Here is a 16,435-nt window from a genome sequence, read left to right as displayed (position 1 = left end):
ATTTGGTGCCATTCTAAATTATAAGACATTCCTTTCTTTCATTAACAGACTGCTAGTGACTATATAACATCCAGCTGAAGACTAGCAGGGGGGTACTCTTTCTGCCCCCTTCTGATGCCTATGTCAGAAGCTTTCTCTATCTCCTTTATACTTTAATAAAACTTTATTACACAAAAGCTCTGAGCAATCAAGCCTTGTCTCTGGCCCCGGATTGAATTCTTCTCCTCCAGGAGCCAAGAATCCTGGTGTATTCGTGTGATTCAACAACAACCTTTCAGGACCACGTAGCCCCAGTGGAGGAGGCTGGTGAAGAGGCAAGTGACTAACAGAGCAGGAGAAAGATGGAAGGACAGCATTAGAGTCCTGGTCAGGACAGCCAGGTGGGGGAAGACGGGCCTCTCTGGACAGGTCTGACAACCCCCACCCGTGCATGCTTCTGGCACCCGTACACAGTCTAGACCCAGATGGGAGTGGAATCAACTGGGAGGTGATTTTAATGAGTGTTGACAGCGAGCATACTTCCAAGAACATGAAACTCCACCTGATTGCTCTTGCCAGGTCCTTGAAACTCTGCTCACATCCATTCCCACATCTATAAATAGGGAACCCAGCCTAATTCAGTGACAAGACATGAACTGGAGCACTGCCCGTGCTTAGGTGTCAGCGTGACCCTCCGAGGTCAGGACTCCCTCACCCCTGAAGCTAGCAGAGGCCAAGAGCCCCATGATAACAGAGAGATGGAGCCCTCAGTCACAGGTGTTGACCTCTCAATGTCATTGGTAGACCCACTTCCCAAGAATTAGGAGGTCTTGTCAGTCCCAACGAGCGATTGATGATCTCACTCTTCATCAGCGGATAGCCCTGAGACGTGAACGTGAGATGCTCAATGCTGCTTGGACACTGCATAAAAGTAAATCATGAGGGGGAAGAAAATGGATCACACAGGCTACAGTGTAGATCCCCTGGAGGAGAGCATTGCAGTCCACTCCTGTATTCTTGCCTAGAGAATCCCATGGAGAGAGGAGCCTGGTGGGCTTTTAAAGTCCATGGGGCACTAGGAGTCAGACATGGCTGAAGCAACTTAGCATGCACAAACACACCAGAGTAGAACAAGCAGGCGGAAGAGACCGCCAGGTGGCGCCCGCTGGCAGCACAGGCTCCCTGTCTCCACGCAGAACCTGGAAAATCGGATTTCGGCCTCAGTCCTCAAACTCTTTCTAATGAGAAGTTACTTTGGCCCACAAAAAGTCTAGGACTACTCTCGGACAGAAACTACTAGAAAATATATTGCTGATGACACTGAAGTTAGGGGCTCTCTCCAGGCCCTTTCAAGGGATCCGCAGAGTTTTCCGGTGGGGGTTGTGTTTTGGGGGAGGGGCGCGGTGCAGGGGTCAGTCTTGAGTCTTTTAAGAAAAGCAGGGCTTCCCTCGAAGCTCAGTCAGTAAAGACTGCCTGCAATGTAGGAGATCCGGCTTCGATCCCAGGGCCAGAAAGATCCCAAGGAGGAGGGCATGGCGATCCACTGAAGTACTCTCGCCCGGAGAATCCCCATGGTCAGAGAAGCCCGGCGGGCTACAGTCCTCGGGGTCGCAAGAGTCAGACACGACTGAGCGAGTAAACCACCACCGCAGGAAGACTGCAGGCAGGAATTGGGAGGAAGGTTGACCGGCGAGAAGGACTTGGAGGAGAAAAGAGACAGTGAGGGGCTGGGTGAATCAGGAGTGGGCGGCTACTGCCGGGCGTCAGCGAGGCGGGGAGGAGGCCGGGGCGGAGAACGGACTGAAATGCGGGGCGAGCTATAAATAGCTCCCGCAAAGTCGGATCCAACCAGTTTCCAGGCGGGGATGGACTGGAAGCCTGACCCCGGAGCGCGACTGGGTTTCGTGGCTCTGGTGCTACTCGTGGCTCTCCGGTTCTGCAAGGCGCGAGGCGGTGAGTTCGGGGATTAACCTGCGAGGAGAGGACACGGGGCCATAAGACCCGAGAGGGATGGAGTGTCCGAGGCGGTTCGGGCAACGCAGAGGCGGGGCCGCCTCCCTGCTTTTAAAGCTCCGCGGGCTCCTTTCCCGCTGGGCTCCTGCTCCCCGCCCCCACTCGCGCTTGTTGCCGTCCCCCTGCAGGGAAAAGACAAGATCTGGGTGAAAAAGGAATCCCAGCAGGAAGGGATGGAAGGCAGGGAGACGTGAGAGCCAGGTCGGCGTCACAAAATGCTGCTGCAGCCCCCCGGGTTTCCCCGTCCGGAATTCAGAGTCACTGAAGCGGGTGCAGGAAAGGTGGCGGCCGCTTCCGAAGGACCGAACCCACGCGGTTCAGGGGAAGGCTGGGTGGAGTCTGACCAGTTGCGTTGGCCGCAGGAGAGGTGGCGGGAGATGGGCAAGGGTCTAGGTGGAGTCCGCCACTTGGGCGGAGAGTAGGGGGGGCGGGCAGTGCAGGAGGGCCGGTCTGGGATATGGGTGGATCTGACCTAGGAAGCCTCCTTAGAGTCCTGCTTGGTTCAGTTCAGTTCAGATCAGTTCAGTCTTTCAGTCTTGTCCCACTCCTAGCGACCCCATGAATCACAGCACGCCAGGCCTCCTAGTCCATCACCAACTCCCGGAGTTCACTCAAACTCATGTCCATCGAATCGGTGATGCCATCCAGCCATCTCATCCTCTGTCGTCCCCTTCTCCTCCTGCCCAAACCCTCCAAGCATCAGGGTCTTTTCCAGTGAGTCAGCTCTTCATATGAGGTGGCCAAAGTACTGGAGTTTCAGCTTCAGCATCAGTCCTTCCAATGAACACCCAGGACTGATCTCCTTCAGAATGGACTGGTTGGATCTCCTTGCAGTCCAAGGGACCCTCAGGAGTCTTCCCCAACACCACGGTTCAGAAGCATCAATTCTTTGGTGCTCAGCTTTCTTCACAGTCCAACTCTCACATCCATACATGACCACTGGAAATACATAGCCTTGACTAGACGGACCTTTGTTGGCAATGTAATATCTCTACTTTTCAATATGCTGTCTAGGTTGCTCATAACTTTCCTCCCAAAGAGTAAGCGTCTTTTAATTTCATGTGCTTGGTTACAACAGTATTTTTTCCATATCCCTCCCCATCCCAAGAACCTCAGGGCTTCCAACAACTTCCCATCTGTGAAGGGATCCTAAACCTGCCCTCTGTCAACTGGCACCCTATCCTCTTGCCTGAGAATTCACCCCAGCAGAAGCCTCCCAGCCTGGCCCCCAGGACATACAGCAGGAGAGATGGGAGAAGAGTTTGCCAAAGTGTGTGACACAGGGCACGAGGGTGAGGACGGACACCCCCACTTCTACCCTTCGGTCCCACATTCATATTCCCTGAGACTATGGAGACAGTGGCCTATTATAGCTATTATTTAAGACAGGAGTTGGAGAACCTTTTCTTCAAAAGATAGAGAGTAAATCTGTTGGTCTCCACAGGCCATTTGGTGTCTGTGTGGATTATACATCTCCACATTTGTGCTACAAGACCAGGTAAAGAGGACCTGGAAAACCAAAAGAACCATGTGACTGCCCTGGGTCACAAAACAGTAACAGATGACTCCTCCCCTAGGGACTAGTGCAAGGTATACCTTAGCTGCCTGTTAGTGAACCAAAAACTTGCTCTGTCCTACCTTGTAGGTTCTGGGTGGTGTGATTGTGAAAGGAGTGTGGGTCCAGCAGATATGGGCTACTGTCCCCTGACCCCCTCTGCTCTAGAATGGCTTCCTTGGTCCATGGAGATATAGGGGACACTGCATGAAGCCTCAGGCATGAGCAGAGAATAGTGTGTGCATGCTAAGTCGCTTCAGTCATGTCCAACTCTTTATGATCCTATGGACTATAGCCCACGAGGGTCCTCTGTCCAAGAGATTCTCCAGGCAAGAACACTGGAGTGGGTTGCCATGCTCTCCTCCATGGGATCTTCTCTCACTCAGGGATAGATCCCACATCTACTCCAGCTCCGACATTACAGATGGATTCCTTACTGCTGAGCCATGGGGGCAGGCCCTGGAGAATAGTGGTCCTACAACAATTCTGATGTCAGGCCTAAGCCACCTGCTGCTCTCTCTTATTTGTTACCTCTGGCCCTTCTTATGCCAAACCACAATATCACTTTAATCCTATGATGGTTGGTCTATGTGAACTAATGATTAGGGGTTGATGAGCCCAGATCATGATGGACAACACTGACATTTCATGACCAGAGGCTTCACCTCCACCAGCCCCCAGGACCATACCAGGAGCCACATTTAAATGGTGTCGTATTCCCCATTGCAATTCGCATGGCCTTGCTTCAGGACATAAAGGGTCTGTGTTGTGAACCTCCAAGTAAAATGCCACAGACGGCACATGGCACCTTTCTGACCACAGATCCCTCTGACATCACAGGTTCTGCTGGGTCATCTGCCCAGGAAGCAGGTCATTATTCACCACTCATCTGTGACTGCTTTTGTGCTAGGACAGCAGTTGTAACAGAAAACTATGGTCTGCAGAGCCTGAAATATGTCATATGTACAATTATAGAAGTCTATGGGCCACACTGCAAATTTAATGGAAATAGGATAGGGATAACACTCCTGAACCCTGGAAAGGTTGTAGGTTGTTAGTCATTTTCTCCAGGACACGATATTGTTTACACATACTATTGGGGGATGAAGGTCAATGTCAGAAGTGTGAACTTGGAAATCGCTTCTATGGTAGCCCTCACAGCACGATTATTTACTAACTGTGAAGATTTCTCATTCATATTGCAAATGCAATGGATGTGAAATGAGCACTATGAGGACCAGTGAATGGGTGACACTCCTGTGGGCAGCACGTGGGACAGGTGTGTACTCCTTACCACAGATCTCAGGCACCACAGTAATAACAGGCGGGCCGTGATGAAGTTTCAGACTGCTGGACACGATGACAGTCCCACTCTAGGTCCTTATGAATGTGGGGTGGCTTCTCTGCCAAGTGTACACTTACCCCAGTCAGTGACCGTGTGGCTTCCAAAGGCCTGAAGGGCTTCTGCACTTGCTGTGGTGATAGGAGGCCCCTCCTTGCTGAAGCCTGGCATCTCTGTCTCTGGTAGTGGATTCTAAATATAAGACCTGACTCAGTGCTGGATACTGCACAAAGGACCCAGACATTTTTGGGGGAGGTCTGCACTCAGCCTCCTGAACATCCAGCCTTGTGTTTGTCTCTGTTTTTTTATATAATTTTTCCTTTCAGTCATGTGGTTTTTAACAGGGCTCACTGCTCTTCCGTTTGCCTTTAGGATCGCCCTGTGCTATGAGCCAGCGTGGTACTCTCTGCAGTGAGTCCTGGCTACAGTGGGGCTCTCTGGTCACTTTGGCCGCTGCATCTGCTTTATTTCTGACATAGAGCACTCCACCTGGCATCGGCTCTTTCCCCTTCTCCTTCCTCAGTCCTGCTGGAAGTGCACAGGAACACCAATCCCACCACCGTCCCTGACCTTCAGCAAAAGTCACCCTTGAGCTGTTGGAGATGCTTCTCATCCATTCTTTCCTCTCGGGCGCCATAGAGCCTGGTGGACTGCACACTTTCCTGCCCTTTCATACCATGTCCACCCTGGCACATTCACTTCTCTGAGCCTTTAATCCCCTTCTCTACCACCTGCCTCGGAAGTTCTGGATTTTCTCTTTCATGCCATGTGGGCCAGGCCTTCTCCAGGATTCCAAGACCCATCAAAGTGGTAGATCAGCATCTCCCTGGCCTTGCTAAATCCTGTGAATTCTCCCCTCTGCAGCTTTGGGTTCTGTGTTGGCCTTATGAGCAGAGTAGAGAGAACGTTATGTGGTTTCTCTGCTTGCTCAGCCTGTGGGTGGTGTTGGGGGGCAGGGGCGCCTTCCTGCTCCACCAACCCAGCCCGGAAGCTTTGCTCTGCTCTCACATAAGTGGGGGAGGAGGCAATGGGTCTTCCTCTCCAAAACCTTCCCTCACCTGCGTTTCCCTTCACAGACACTCACTCTCTTTGCTACAACTTCACCGTCGATCCTCACCCCAGTCCTGGAGAGCCGTGGTGTGTGGTTCAAGGCCAGGTCGATGGGAATTTTTTTCTCTCCTGTGACTGTGATGGTGCCATAATCCAATCCACAAGCCCATTGGGAGAGGAGGTGAAAACTACACACACTTGGGAAACACAGACAGAAACACTGAGAGACATCGGTGACTTCCTCAAGGGGCGATTGCCTGACATTATACTGGAGAAACACATGGCCAGAGGTGAGTTCAATTCAGTTCAGTTCAGTCGCTCAGTCGTGTCCCACTCTTTGCAACCCCATGGACTGAAGCACTCCAGGCTTCCCTGCCCTTCACCAACTCCCAGAGGTTGCTCAAACTCATGTCCATCAAGTCAAACTCATGTCCATCGAGTCCAGGGGTGAGTTAGGAAGTCCAAATACTGAAGGGGCTGTATCCATTGTTCATGGGTAAAAAATTCAACTGGGTATTGGTCCTTCCCTAGTAGTCCAGTGGAAGGAGCAGGCCTTGGAGGAGAGAACAGGGCCAGATGACCTGGGCCCAGGGGAGGTGGACCACGGTGAGGCAAAGAATTTGTCAAGTCCAAGGCTGAGCTCTTTCTTTTCCTTGGTGGAGTCAGGCCCTCTGACCCTGCAGGCCAGGATGACGTGCGAGTGTGAAGAGGATGGACACATCAGTGGATCTTGGCAATTCGGCTTCAATGGAGAAATGTGCCTCCACTTTAATTCAGAAAATGGACAGTGGACAGAGGTTCATTCTGGAGGAAGGCGGATGAAAGAGAAGTGGGAGAAGGACAAAGCTGTGACCGACTTCTTCAAGAACGTCTCCATGGGAGACTGTCAGACCTGGCTTCAGGATCTTACAGTGTGCTGGGAGAAAATGTTGAAGACCTCAGGTAAGTGAGACGAGTATAAGGAAGTGGTAGTCCACTCAAGGTGATATGGACCCAATGTCTGTGTGTGCATGTGTGTGTCTGTGTGTGTCTGTGTGTATGTGTGTTTTGGCAAAGTGATCCATCCAAAGTGAGCTGTTCCTGAAACATGGACGGACCTAGAGAGTTCATACTGAGTGATCTAAGTCAGAAAGAGAAGGAGAAATATCATATGACATGCCTTATATGTGGAATCTAAAAAGAAATAGTACAAAAAAACTTAGAAAACAGAAAGAGACTCACAGACTTAGAAAACAAGCTTATGGTTACCTGGGGGAAGGGATAGTTAGGGACTCTGGGAAGTTCATGTACACACTGCTATATGTAAAATGGATAACCAACAAGCTCCTACTTTATAGCACATGGAACTCTACTCAGTGTTATGTGCCAGCCTGGATGGGAGAGGGGTTTAGGGGAGAAGGGGTACATGTGTATCTATGGCTGAATCCCTTCACCATTCACCTGAAACTATCATAGCACTGTTAATGGCTGTACCCCAATTAACAATGTTTTTGGAGTGAATAAAAATAAAATAAAAGAATGTAAAAAAATAAATTTAAAAAGTGAGTAGCTCCTGGGAGAACAATAATCTGGGATGCTCTGTCATCCTCGTTCCCTTTCCACCTCCTGACGTCCTTTCCTCACAGCACAGGCATTTGGACGACTGAACATGGATTTTTGCTGATCCAAATCCTGTAGACATCTTTTTTATTTCTGGCATTTATTTCTCACTGTACCCTCATTCCAAAATCTTCTTTTAAATGTCACCAATCCTACTTCTGGAAATCTGTCAATACCACCTCTGCTGTCAGCTCCTGAGGACTCCATCCTCAGGTCACTATCTCTGATGTCACAGCAGGACTGAGTGGCTGTGTTGGAAACCTTGCTCCCCCATTAGCTGTCAGAGCCCTGTAAGGACTGGGCTCCTCCCTTCCCCCCATCTCACCTGAGGATCTATCACAGAGGCCTCCATGTGATGGGTACAAGCTGTCTGCACCCATCTAGGGGTACCTAGGGTAGGTACCTGAATTCTAGGGGTACCTGAATCAGGGGGGCTGAGGAGGCATCTGCCGAGTTTGAGGTCTGGACAAAGGATTCACTCTTACTCTCCTTGCAGCATCACCGACCCCAGTCCCCCATACAGTGCAGTCTACGGCTCCAACCAGCAATCACATAACCAAGATCATCCTTGGAGTTCTCGCCGGTTTCATCATAATAAGCATCGTAGCCTGGATCATTCACAAGAACAGGTACTGAGGGCAGAATTCAGAGGGAAGGCAGGGGCACAGGTCCTGTCATGAGGCCAGGGAAGGTGACTCCCAGCCAACCCCTCCCCTCACTGAACCTCCTCACCCTGGAAATGAGCAAGGGGATAAGACCCCGTATCACCTGAGAGCAGAACTCAACAAGCTCAGCCCTGAGTGCTGAGAGGTCCCCGCTGTCAGGTGACATTGTGAAAAGGGAGGGGCCTTCACTAAGCTGAGGGCCTATTGATGCTTAAAGGGTTCAGCCAAGTCCCCTGACTAAGCACAGACTGCTGGCTGGCAGGGCCCTCAGTACGTGGTGTGAGAACAACAGGCACTCAGGGCGAGGGCAGGACTCAGGGGGCTGAGAGCAGCATGGGGGCTCCACATGATGTGTCAGCAGAGAGGGGACCCACCCAGGGGCCAAGATGAGAGGGGCCGGGCTCTCATCCCAGGAGGAAGGGGTGGGAAGGCCTTTGCAGACCCAACTCCAAAGGCCTGTTCTCACAGGAAGTGGCCTGGGTCAAGCAGGCAAGGCAGGAGCCCCACAGCAGAGACTGTGGGAAGGGCTGAGGCCAGGCCTGTGCTCCTGGAGCAGCAGCAGTTCTGTCTCAGCCTGTGGCCTCTTGGGGACCCAGAGACTCCATCACTGAGTGATATTGCCTTGAGCAGAGGTGCCTGGGGATGGGTGGGGCTGAGCTGGGGTGGAGGCGCCCAGCTGAGCTGCACCAGGAAGAGATGGGGGGGCAAGGACCCTGGTCCTGAGGGCTGTCACTTGCTGGCTCAGAGGCTGCAGGGCAATGAAGGAAGGAGGTTTGCCTGCAGCCCCTTAAGGCTGTCAGAAAGAAAGGCCCCTCATCTGGGGACCTACTCTCTGGTACTTAGGCACCCCCTTGGGAGGATCGGGACCTGAGTAAAGGAAGCAGATTGATTCCTCACTGGCTCCAGTCCTGAACCTAAGCAGGGGGTGTCAGGGCTTGGGTGACTCAGTGATGCAGGAAAGAAGGAGGAGGTGAGAACAAGCTGCTGGGCCTGGGGTGGGGGTGCGGGTGGAGGACATAGGAGCCCCTCGGTGGGGAAGGAGCTGGATGGGGGCTGGGGAGGGGCAGCCCCAGGAATGTGACAGGAGTTCCTCAGCTTCCTGGACCAAGGCCTCTTTCTTTTCTGCAGGAGACGGTGCTCCCAGGAAGCCCCTGACAGGTGCTCTGTTGGCCTCAGGACTCAGTCTTTGCTTGGCTCCTTTTGTTCTCTTGCTGTTCACCTTAGAGCCAAGAGATCAGACCTTAGGAGTCCCAAGTCTGTCTACCAGTTATGATGACAGAGTGGCTGCAGCATCTGCGTCTCCTGTCGCATCTGATGAGCATCCTCCTCAACATCTTTATTTTTTCAAATCTCCTTTCCCACTTTCTCTTGGTGTTGAGTGATGCAGTCTCTGCACTGATACTTTCAACTATTTGAACAAGAGATCACCACAAACATAACACTTTCAATCTTCTAGTTTTTGGAAAATTAGACTTTGCCCTGCATCGTGACCTTATTCTTAAAAATGATGATATTGCTGGAGAAATACATCTGCTATTACAGGACTCAGGGTTTTTTTTTCTATATCCAGAGAAACAACTTCATTATATTTTCAAAGGAATAAAATTTTACATTGACTGGTTCCCTTCATAGTTGGTGCTGAGTCATGTTCGACTCTTTGCAACCCCATAGACTGTAGGCCACCAGGCTCCTCTGTCCATGGGATTTCCCAAGCAAGAATACTGGAGTGGGTTGCTATTTCCTTCTCCAGGGGATCTTCCTGATCCAGGGATCGAACTCATGTCGCCTGTGTCTCCTGTACCTCATTCGTGGGCAGGCTGATTCTTTACCAGAGGTGCCACCTGGGAAGCCTTTATAGTGATTCTTAAGTCAACATCTCTATATTGCAGAAAAGTTAAGTTCTTCATGCCTGTTTTCTAATCCAGGAGAAAAGTCATGGTATGTCCCCATTCCTCCACATTATGGGATTAAATGAAACCAGTGATAATGCTTCATTTCTTGTGGAAACAGAGAATTTAAGGATCATTCCTAAAGTAACATACAGTCCAGCTGTGAAGGGATCCTTAAATTCTCTGGATTTTTTTGTGTATATTTCACCATATCCCAACAGTAGATCATGTGTTCACCCTACTATGCAGCCGTCCGAGTGTTAGTTCCACGCTGGAAAACATAGACTAAAAGCCATGTAGACAGAGGCCAACCTCAGAGATACTGTGGGCTGGGTTCCAGACCAGGGCAATAAAGTACATTTCACAAAAAAGGGAATCACACGAATTTTTTCATTTCCACTGCACATAATACTGTGTTGACGTAGAAGTCTGTTAAGTGTGCAATACCTTTATGTCTAAATAAACAATGTACAGACCTTAATACACAACACTTTGTTTCTAAAATAAAATATGTTGAGCATCATCTGAGCCTCCAGGGAGTCACCATGTTTTTGCTGGTGGAGGGTCCTGTCTCAGTGTCTGTGGCTGCTGACTAATCAGGGTGGTGGTTGCTGAGGGTTTTGGTGTGTAACACAATTTCTGAAAAGGAGACAGCAATGAAATTTGCCACATCAACTGGCTCTTCCTTGCACAGAATTCTCCTAGCATGCAATGCTCTTTGACAGCGTTTTACCCATAGTAGAACTTCTTTCAAAATTGGAGGTAATCTTCTCAAATCCTCCTCCTGCCTTTTCAACTAAATTTATTCTAAACTTAAAATATTCGAAGTCCTTTGTTGTCATTTCAACAATCTTCACAGAATCTTCACCAGGAGGAGGTTTTATATCAAGAAACCACTTTGTTTGCCCATCCATTAGAGTCAACTCTCATTTATTCCAATTTTATCATTAGATTGCAACCATCAGTCCCACCTTTACATTAGGCTCCACTTCTAATTCTAGCTCTCTTGCTATTTTCACCACATCTGTAGTTACTTCTTCAAAAGCGAACTCTTGAACCCCTCAAAGTCATCTAAGAAAGTTAAAAATCAACTTCTTCTAAATTTCTATTAATGTTGAAATTTCAACCTCTATTCATGAATCATGAATGTTTTGGGTGGAACTTATAATCATGAACTCACTTTAGAAAGTTTTCAATTGACTTTGCCCAAATCCATCAGAGGAAACACTATTTGTCACAGCTATAGCCTTACAGAAACTATTTCCTAAACACCACGACTTGAACATCATGACTACTACTTGATTTGTGGGCTGCAGAACGGATGCTGTGTTCAGATCAGATCAGTCGCTCAGTCGTGTCCAACTCTTTGCGACCCCATGAATCGCAGCAGGCCAGGCCTCCCTGTCTATCACCAACACCCGGAGTTCACCCAGACTCACGTCCATCGAGTCAGAGATGCCATCCAGCCATCTCATCCTCTGTCGTCCCCTTCTCCTCCTGCCCCCAATCCTTCCCAGCATCAGAGTCTTTTCCAATGAGTCAACTCTTCACATGAGGTGGCCAAAGTACTGGAGTTTCAGCTTTAGCATCATTCCTTCCAAAGGAATCCCAGGGCTGATCTCCTTCAGAATGGACTGGTTGGATCTCCTTGCAGTCCAAGGGACCCTCAAGAGTCTTCTCCAACACCACAGTTCAAAAGCATCAATTCTTCGGCACTCAGCCTTCTTCACAGTCCAACTCTCACATCCATACATGACCACAGGAAAAACCATAGCCTTGACTAGACGGACCTTTGTTGGCAAAGTAATGTCTCTGTTTTTGAATATGCTATCTAGGTTGGTCATAGCTTTTCTTCCAAGGAGTAAGCGTCTTTTAATTTCATGGCTGCAGTCACCATCTGTAGTGATTTTGGAGCCCATAAAAATAAAGTCTGACACTGTTTCCACTGTTTCCCCATCTGTTACCCGTGAAGTGGTGGGACCTGATGCTGTGTTAGCAGATGTGAAAACAACGTGAGTCTCATTGTACTTCTCAATCAGGGCCCTTGGGGGCTTTCTCAATGAGCAGTGATATCTTCAAAGGAATCTTTTTTGGGAGCAGTAGGTCTCAACAATGGATTTAATATTTTTGGTAATCAGTGTTACAAACAGATATGCTGTCATCTCGACTTTGTTGTTCCATTTGCAGAGCACAGGCAGGGCAGGTTTAGCATAATTCTGAAAGTCACTAGGATTTTCAGAAGGTAAGTGAGGCTTAGCTTCAACTTCAAGTCACCACCTGCATTAGCCCCTAACAAGAGAGTCAGCCTATCCTTTGAATCTTTGAAGCCAGGCACTGACTTCTCCTTGCTAGCTATGCAAGTCCTCAGGGGCATCTTCCAGTAGAACACTCTTTTCTCTACACTGGAAAGCTCTAATTTAGGATAGCCATCTTCAGAGATTATATTATTAGATCTTCTGGATGACTTGCTGCAGCTTCAGCATCAACCCTCTCTCTTCCACTTTATGCACCTTATGTTAGGAAGATGGCTTCTTATTTTAAAACTCATGAACCAACCTCTTCCGGCTTTCAACTCTTTTTTCTGCAGCTTCCTCACCTCCTTCAGCCTTCGTAGACTTGAAGAGAGCTAGGGTCTTGCTCTGGATTAGGCTTTGGCCTAAGGCAGTGTTGTGATCTTTCCTCCAGTCCACTGAAAGATTCTCCATATCACCAGTAAGGCTGTTTTGCTATCTTCTCCTTTGTGTGTTCACTGGAGGAGCACTTTAGATTTCCTTTAAGAACATTTCTTTTGCTTCACAACTTGACTATTAGGGGGAAGAGGCCTAGTTTCTGGCCCATCTTGGCTTTGACGTGCCTTCTTTATTTATTTATTTATTTTTTTTTTTTAATTTTATTTTATTTTTAAACTTTACATAACTGTATTAGATTTGCCAAATATCAAAATGAATCCGCCACAGGTATACATGTGTTCCCCATCCTGAACCCTCCTCCCTCCTCCCTCCCCATTCCATGACGTGCCTTCTTTAAAAGCTTAACCATTTCTATATTTGGATTTAAAGTGAGAGAGGCGTGATTCTTCCTGTCAATGGGACATGTAGAGGTAATGTTATTAATTGGCCTAATTTTGATATTGCTGTGTCTCAGGGATTCAGGAGTTTCAGGAGAGAGATGGGCGGGTCAGTGGAACAGTCAGGACACACACACATATCGGATGGCAATGTGCCCATGATTCCTGGCACCCCAAAACAATGACAATACTAACATGAAAGATCATTGATCACACAAAGGCAAAATCAAGATGGCCAAGTAGGACACCCTGAGGTCCACTCTCCCATGAACACACCAAAACTACAGCCACATACAAAACAGCTCTATTTCCGAAAAAATGATCGACCTGACACCAGCAGAACATCCCCTCTATAACCAAGATAGAGAAAGAACCATGCTGAGAAGGGCAGGAGCAGAAAAGAAGGGATCTAGTTGGGACCCTTTGGCCAGGTACTCTCAAACAGAGGGGTCATCACAAACTGGAGCATTCTGCCTAAGGAGCAGGAGGTTGTGGCCCTACATCAGGCACCCCAGCCCTGGTGCAGTGCTGGAAGAAGCAGCCCCATGCCCCCATGCCCCCACTCCCCCACCCCCATTTTAGAAACCAAGAGGGTTTATGATCTGGAGCACTGGAGGACTATGGGAAATGGAGACTCCACTCTTGGAGACCATGGGCACAGAATTGCTTGCTCCCTGTCCCAGCACAGAGTCAGCAGATTGCAAAGCATCTGGTGCTCTGGCCAGCATTTGGAGACCATGCCTAGTATTGGCTGGGGCTCACAGCCAGCAGAGCTCCAGACAGGAGACTCCCCTCAACCCATCCCCCCACCAACACACACACAGACACACAGGGAGAAGCCAAAGCTTGGCTCTAGCCAATCTTTCAGCTCTGCCCCACCTCCATGTGACAGCAGCCCAGGCTAAGACAATCTCTGCAGGTCCCTGGGATCCTGATGAGTTGTGTGACTGCATTGCCACACACAGGCTTATCTGGTAGAAGCCCTGACTCACACCAGTCTGGCACCATGCTCTACCTTGGGGTCACCCAGCTGCCACCCATGGAGAGCAGCAAACTCTGTGAATCAACAGGTGCAAAGGAGACAAGAAGATTCTCAACTGACTCACTGAAGTCTCTGTGTGGGACGGACCTGTGCTGAGAGGCTGGCTGGAGGACAAGGGACCCACAAGTGTGGGCAGGAATCAGGGTTGGGTGGGGCAAGAGCTTGGTGGGGCCAGGTGAGCTGTGTGGGGAGACACTCCCTTATGAAGGGCTGGGGGCGGGAGCCTGGGTTGAATCCCCCAGAGGAGGCAACCCAGAAGCCCCTGGTAGACTCAGACCACAGGGAGGAAGGACTGGGAGAACAGGAGGAAGTCAGAGGCTACCATCAGAGATGGACCAGGTCGGCCCCGTGTGAGGAGTGTGGGCCCCAGGGACCTGGGCACCCAGACTCACCCCAGGCATGCCCCTGACCCCGGCATCACCCCAGATCCCCAGGCGTGAGGTCAGAGGTGGAGGGCTGGGGAGGTTGGAATTAGTACCTGAGGCAGTTTCATGGATGTGGACTATAGATACCTCCAGAAACAGGAATCTGGACAGAATTCTGACTCTGCTAGTTTCTTCATCTTGCCATGCCTCAATTTACACATTTGTAAATGGGAAACGCTCCCTACGGGAATGAATAGAGGCTAAATATTCATTTAGGACCTGAGGAGATCATGCAGGTAACCCCGAATTTGTCTATGCTGAGGACTCGCCAACCCCTGTCTCAGGAGTTGTTGTTGTTTAGTCACTAAGTCGTATCTCTGTGATCCTATGGACTGTAGCCCGCCAGCCTCCTCTGTCCATGGAATTTCCTCAGGCAAGAATATTGGAGTCTGTTGCCATTTCCTCCTGCATGGGATCTTCCCCATCCAGGGATGGAACAGACATCTCCCACATTGACAGGCGGATTCTTTACTGCTGAGCCACCTGGGAAGCCCCTTATCAGGTGTTAGTGCCACTAAAAAAACGCAAGGACCACGGGGATCCAGAGAAGGGGATGGATAGAAGAAAGGTGAGGGACAGATCATTGAAATTTTGAGGAAAATCAGCCCCACAGAGGGTGTGGGGAGCCTGGGGGAGCCCCCAGGAGAGACTCCAGTGGGAGGACTCTGGGGACTGATTCCCTTCTCCACTGGCCAACCAGGCTCCTCCCCAAGGGTGGGTCACCCCAGGGCTCCAGGTGGCAAGGGCTGCTGGCATCAACTTCAGTCTTGCCATCCTGGTCCTTCTTCTGCTGCCCAACTGTGTCCACGAAGAGCAGGGTGGTGAGTTCCGGTGAACCTGCTGGGAGAGCATGGGGATAATGCATTATAACCAGAGAGTGGGACCCAAGCTGGCCTTGGTTAGAGAGCCCACGGGTGCAGTGTTGCCTCTGCCTCCTCCTCCTCAATCCTTAGGTGAGCTCCTTTCCTTGTTGGCAGCTGCTGGGCTGGTTGGCCACTTTCAGGCCAGTAAAAGGGCAAACTGGTTGAAATAGCAATGCTCACACAATGGGAGGTGGGGAGGCGAGAGGACAAGGAGAGCATGGCAGGAAACACTGCCATCCCTAAGCTCCCAGCCCCTCAGCCATGCCTCCAGGAGTGAGAGCCCCCATGGCAGGCCTGGGACAGGCAACCTTCCTGTGGGGAGGAACCAGGACACCCCCTGAAAAGCACCACACCACTGATCTCATCTGTTCACACAAACCCTTCTCCTCCACATGACTCCCTGCCCTTGACTCCCAGGCCACTTTACCAGCTATAAACCACCCGTGCCGCCCCGGGCTCTCCCTTCCCCAGACACATCCCCTTAGTGGCCACACTCCTGCCCCGCAGCTCACTAAGTTCATTCCACATCTTTGCATCCCGAGAAGCCCAGGGCCTCCAACACCTTCCCACCTGTGAAGGGACCCGAATCACACTCTCCACCACTGGCATCCTATCCCCTTGCCTGAGGACTTACCCCAGCAAAAGCCTCCCAGCCTGGTCCCCAGGAGGGTCGGGAGCTCAGTCCCCCAAAGTGTGACGTGGGGCCTGAGGGTGAGGAGGGGCACCCCCACTTCTACCCTTTGGTCCCACATTCATATCGTCCACAGTCCATGGAGATGGCAGCCTATAAGGGTTATTGATTAAGACACGAGTTGGGGAAATCTTCTACAGAAGACAATAAATCTGTCTGTCTCTTCAGGCCTTTTGGCGTCTGTCTCTGTGCATCTCCATGTTTGTGGTGCAACAACAGGCAAAGACAACGTGAAAAACCAAAGGAATCCCTCTG

General features: G+C 50.2%; 1 protein-coding gene across 2 annotated transcripts; it reads left to right on the top strand.

The window, feature by feature from the left end:
• The first annotated feature begins 747 nt into the window (after positions 1-747).
• LOC129619472 (UL16-binding protein 1-like) lies at positions 748-10,600 on the top strand. 2 transcript variants are annotated; one of them, XM_055534705.1, is made up of 5 exons: positions 1,269-1,932; positions 5,966-6,229; positions 6,606-6,881; positions 8,035-8,167; positions 9,332-10,600. In XM_055534705.1, the coding sequence occupies exons 1-5, from the start codon at positions 1,845-1,847 to the stop codon at positions 9,474-9,476; spliced, it is 906 nt and encodes a 301-aa protein (XP_055390680.1). In that variant the 5' UTR covers positions 1,269-1,844; the 3' UTR covers positions 9,477-10,600. The 2 variants fall into 2 exon arrangements, with proteins under 2 accessions (XP_055390681.1, XP_055390680.1); XM_055534706.1 differs by lacking the exon at positions 8,035-8,167 and having other exon boundaries at positions 748-1,932.
• Positions 10,601-16,435: the final 5,835 nt, after the last annotated feature.

This window comes from Bubalus kerabau, chromosome 9 (genome assembly GCF_029407905.1).
Source record: "Bubalus kerabau isolate K-KA32 ecotype Philippines breed swamp buffalo chromosome 9, PCC_UOA_SB_1v2, whole genome shotgun sequence".
NCBI lineage: Eukaryota > Metazoa > Chordata > Mammalia > Artiodactyla > Bovidae > Bubalus > Bubalus kerabau.
This window is presented reverse-complemented; position numbering and strand designations above follow the sequence as displayed.

Bases quoted from the DNA above. Each gene is read 5' to 3' on its own strand.
- LOC129619472 (XM_055534705.1), top strand. From the start codon at position 1,845: ATGGACTGGAAGCCTGACCCCGGAGCGCGACTGGGTTTCGTGGCTCTG. The intron at 1,933-5,965 runs GTGAGTTCGGGG...TTCCCTTCACAG, and splicing joins GTTCTGCAAGGCGCGAGGCG to ACACTCACTCTCTTTGCTAC. The intron at 6,230-6,605 runs GTGAGTTCAATT...TGGTGGAGTCAG, and splicing joins GGAGAAACACATGGCCAGAG to GCCCTCTGACCCTGCAGGCC.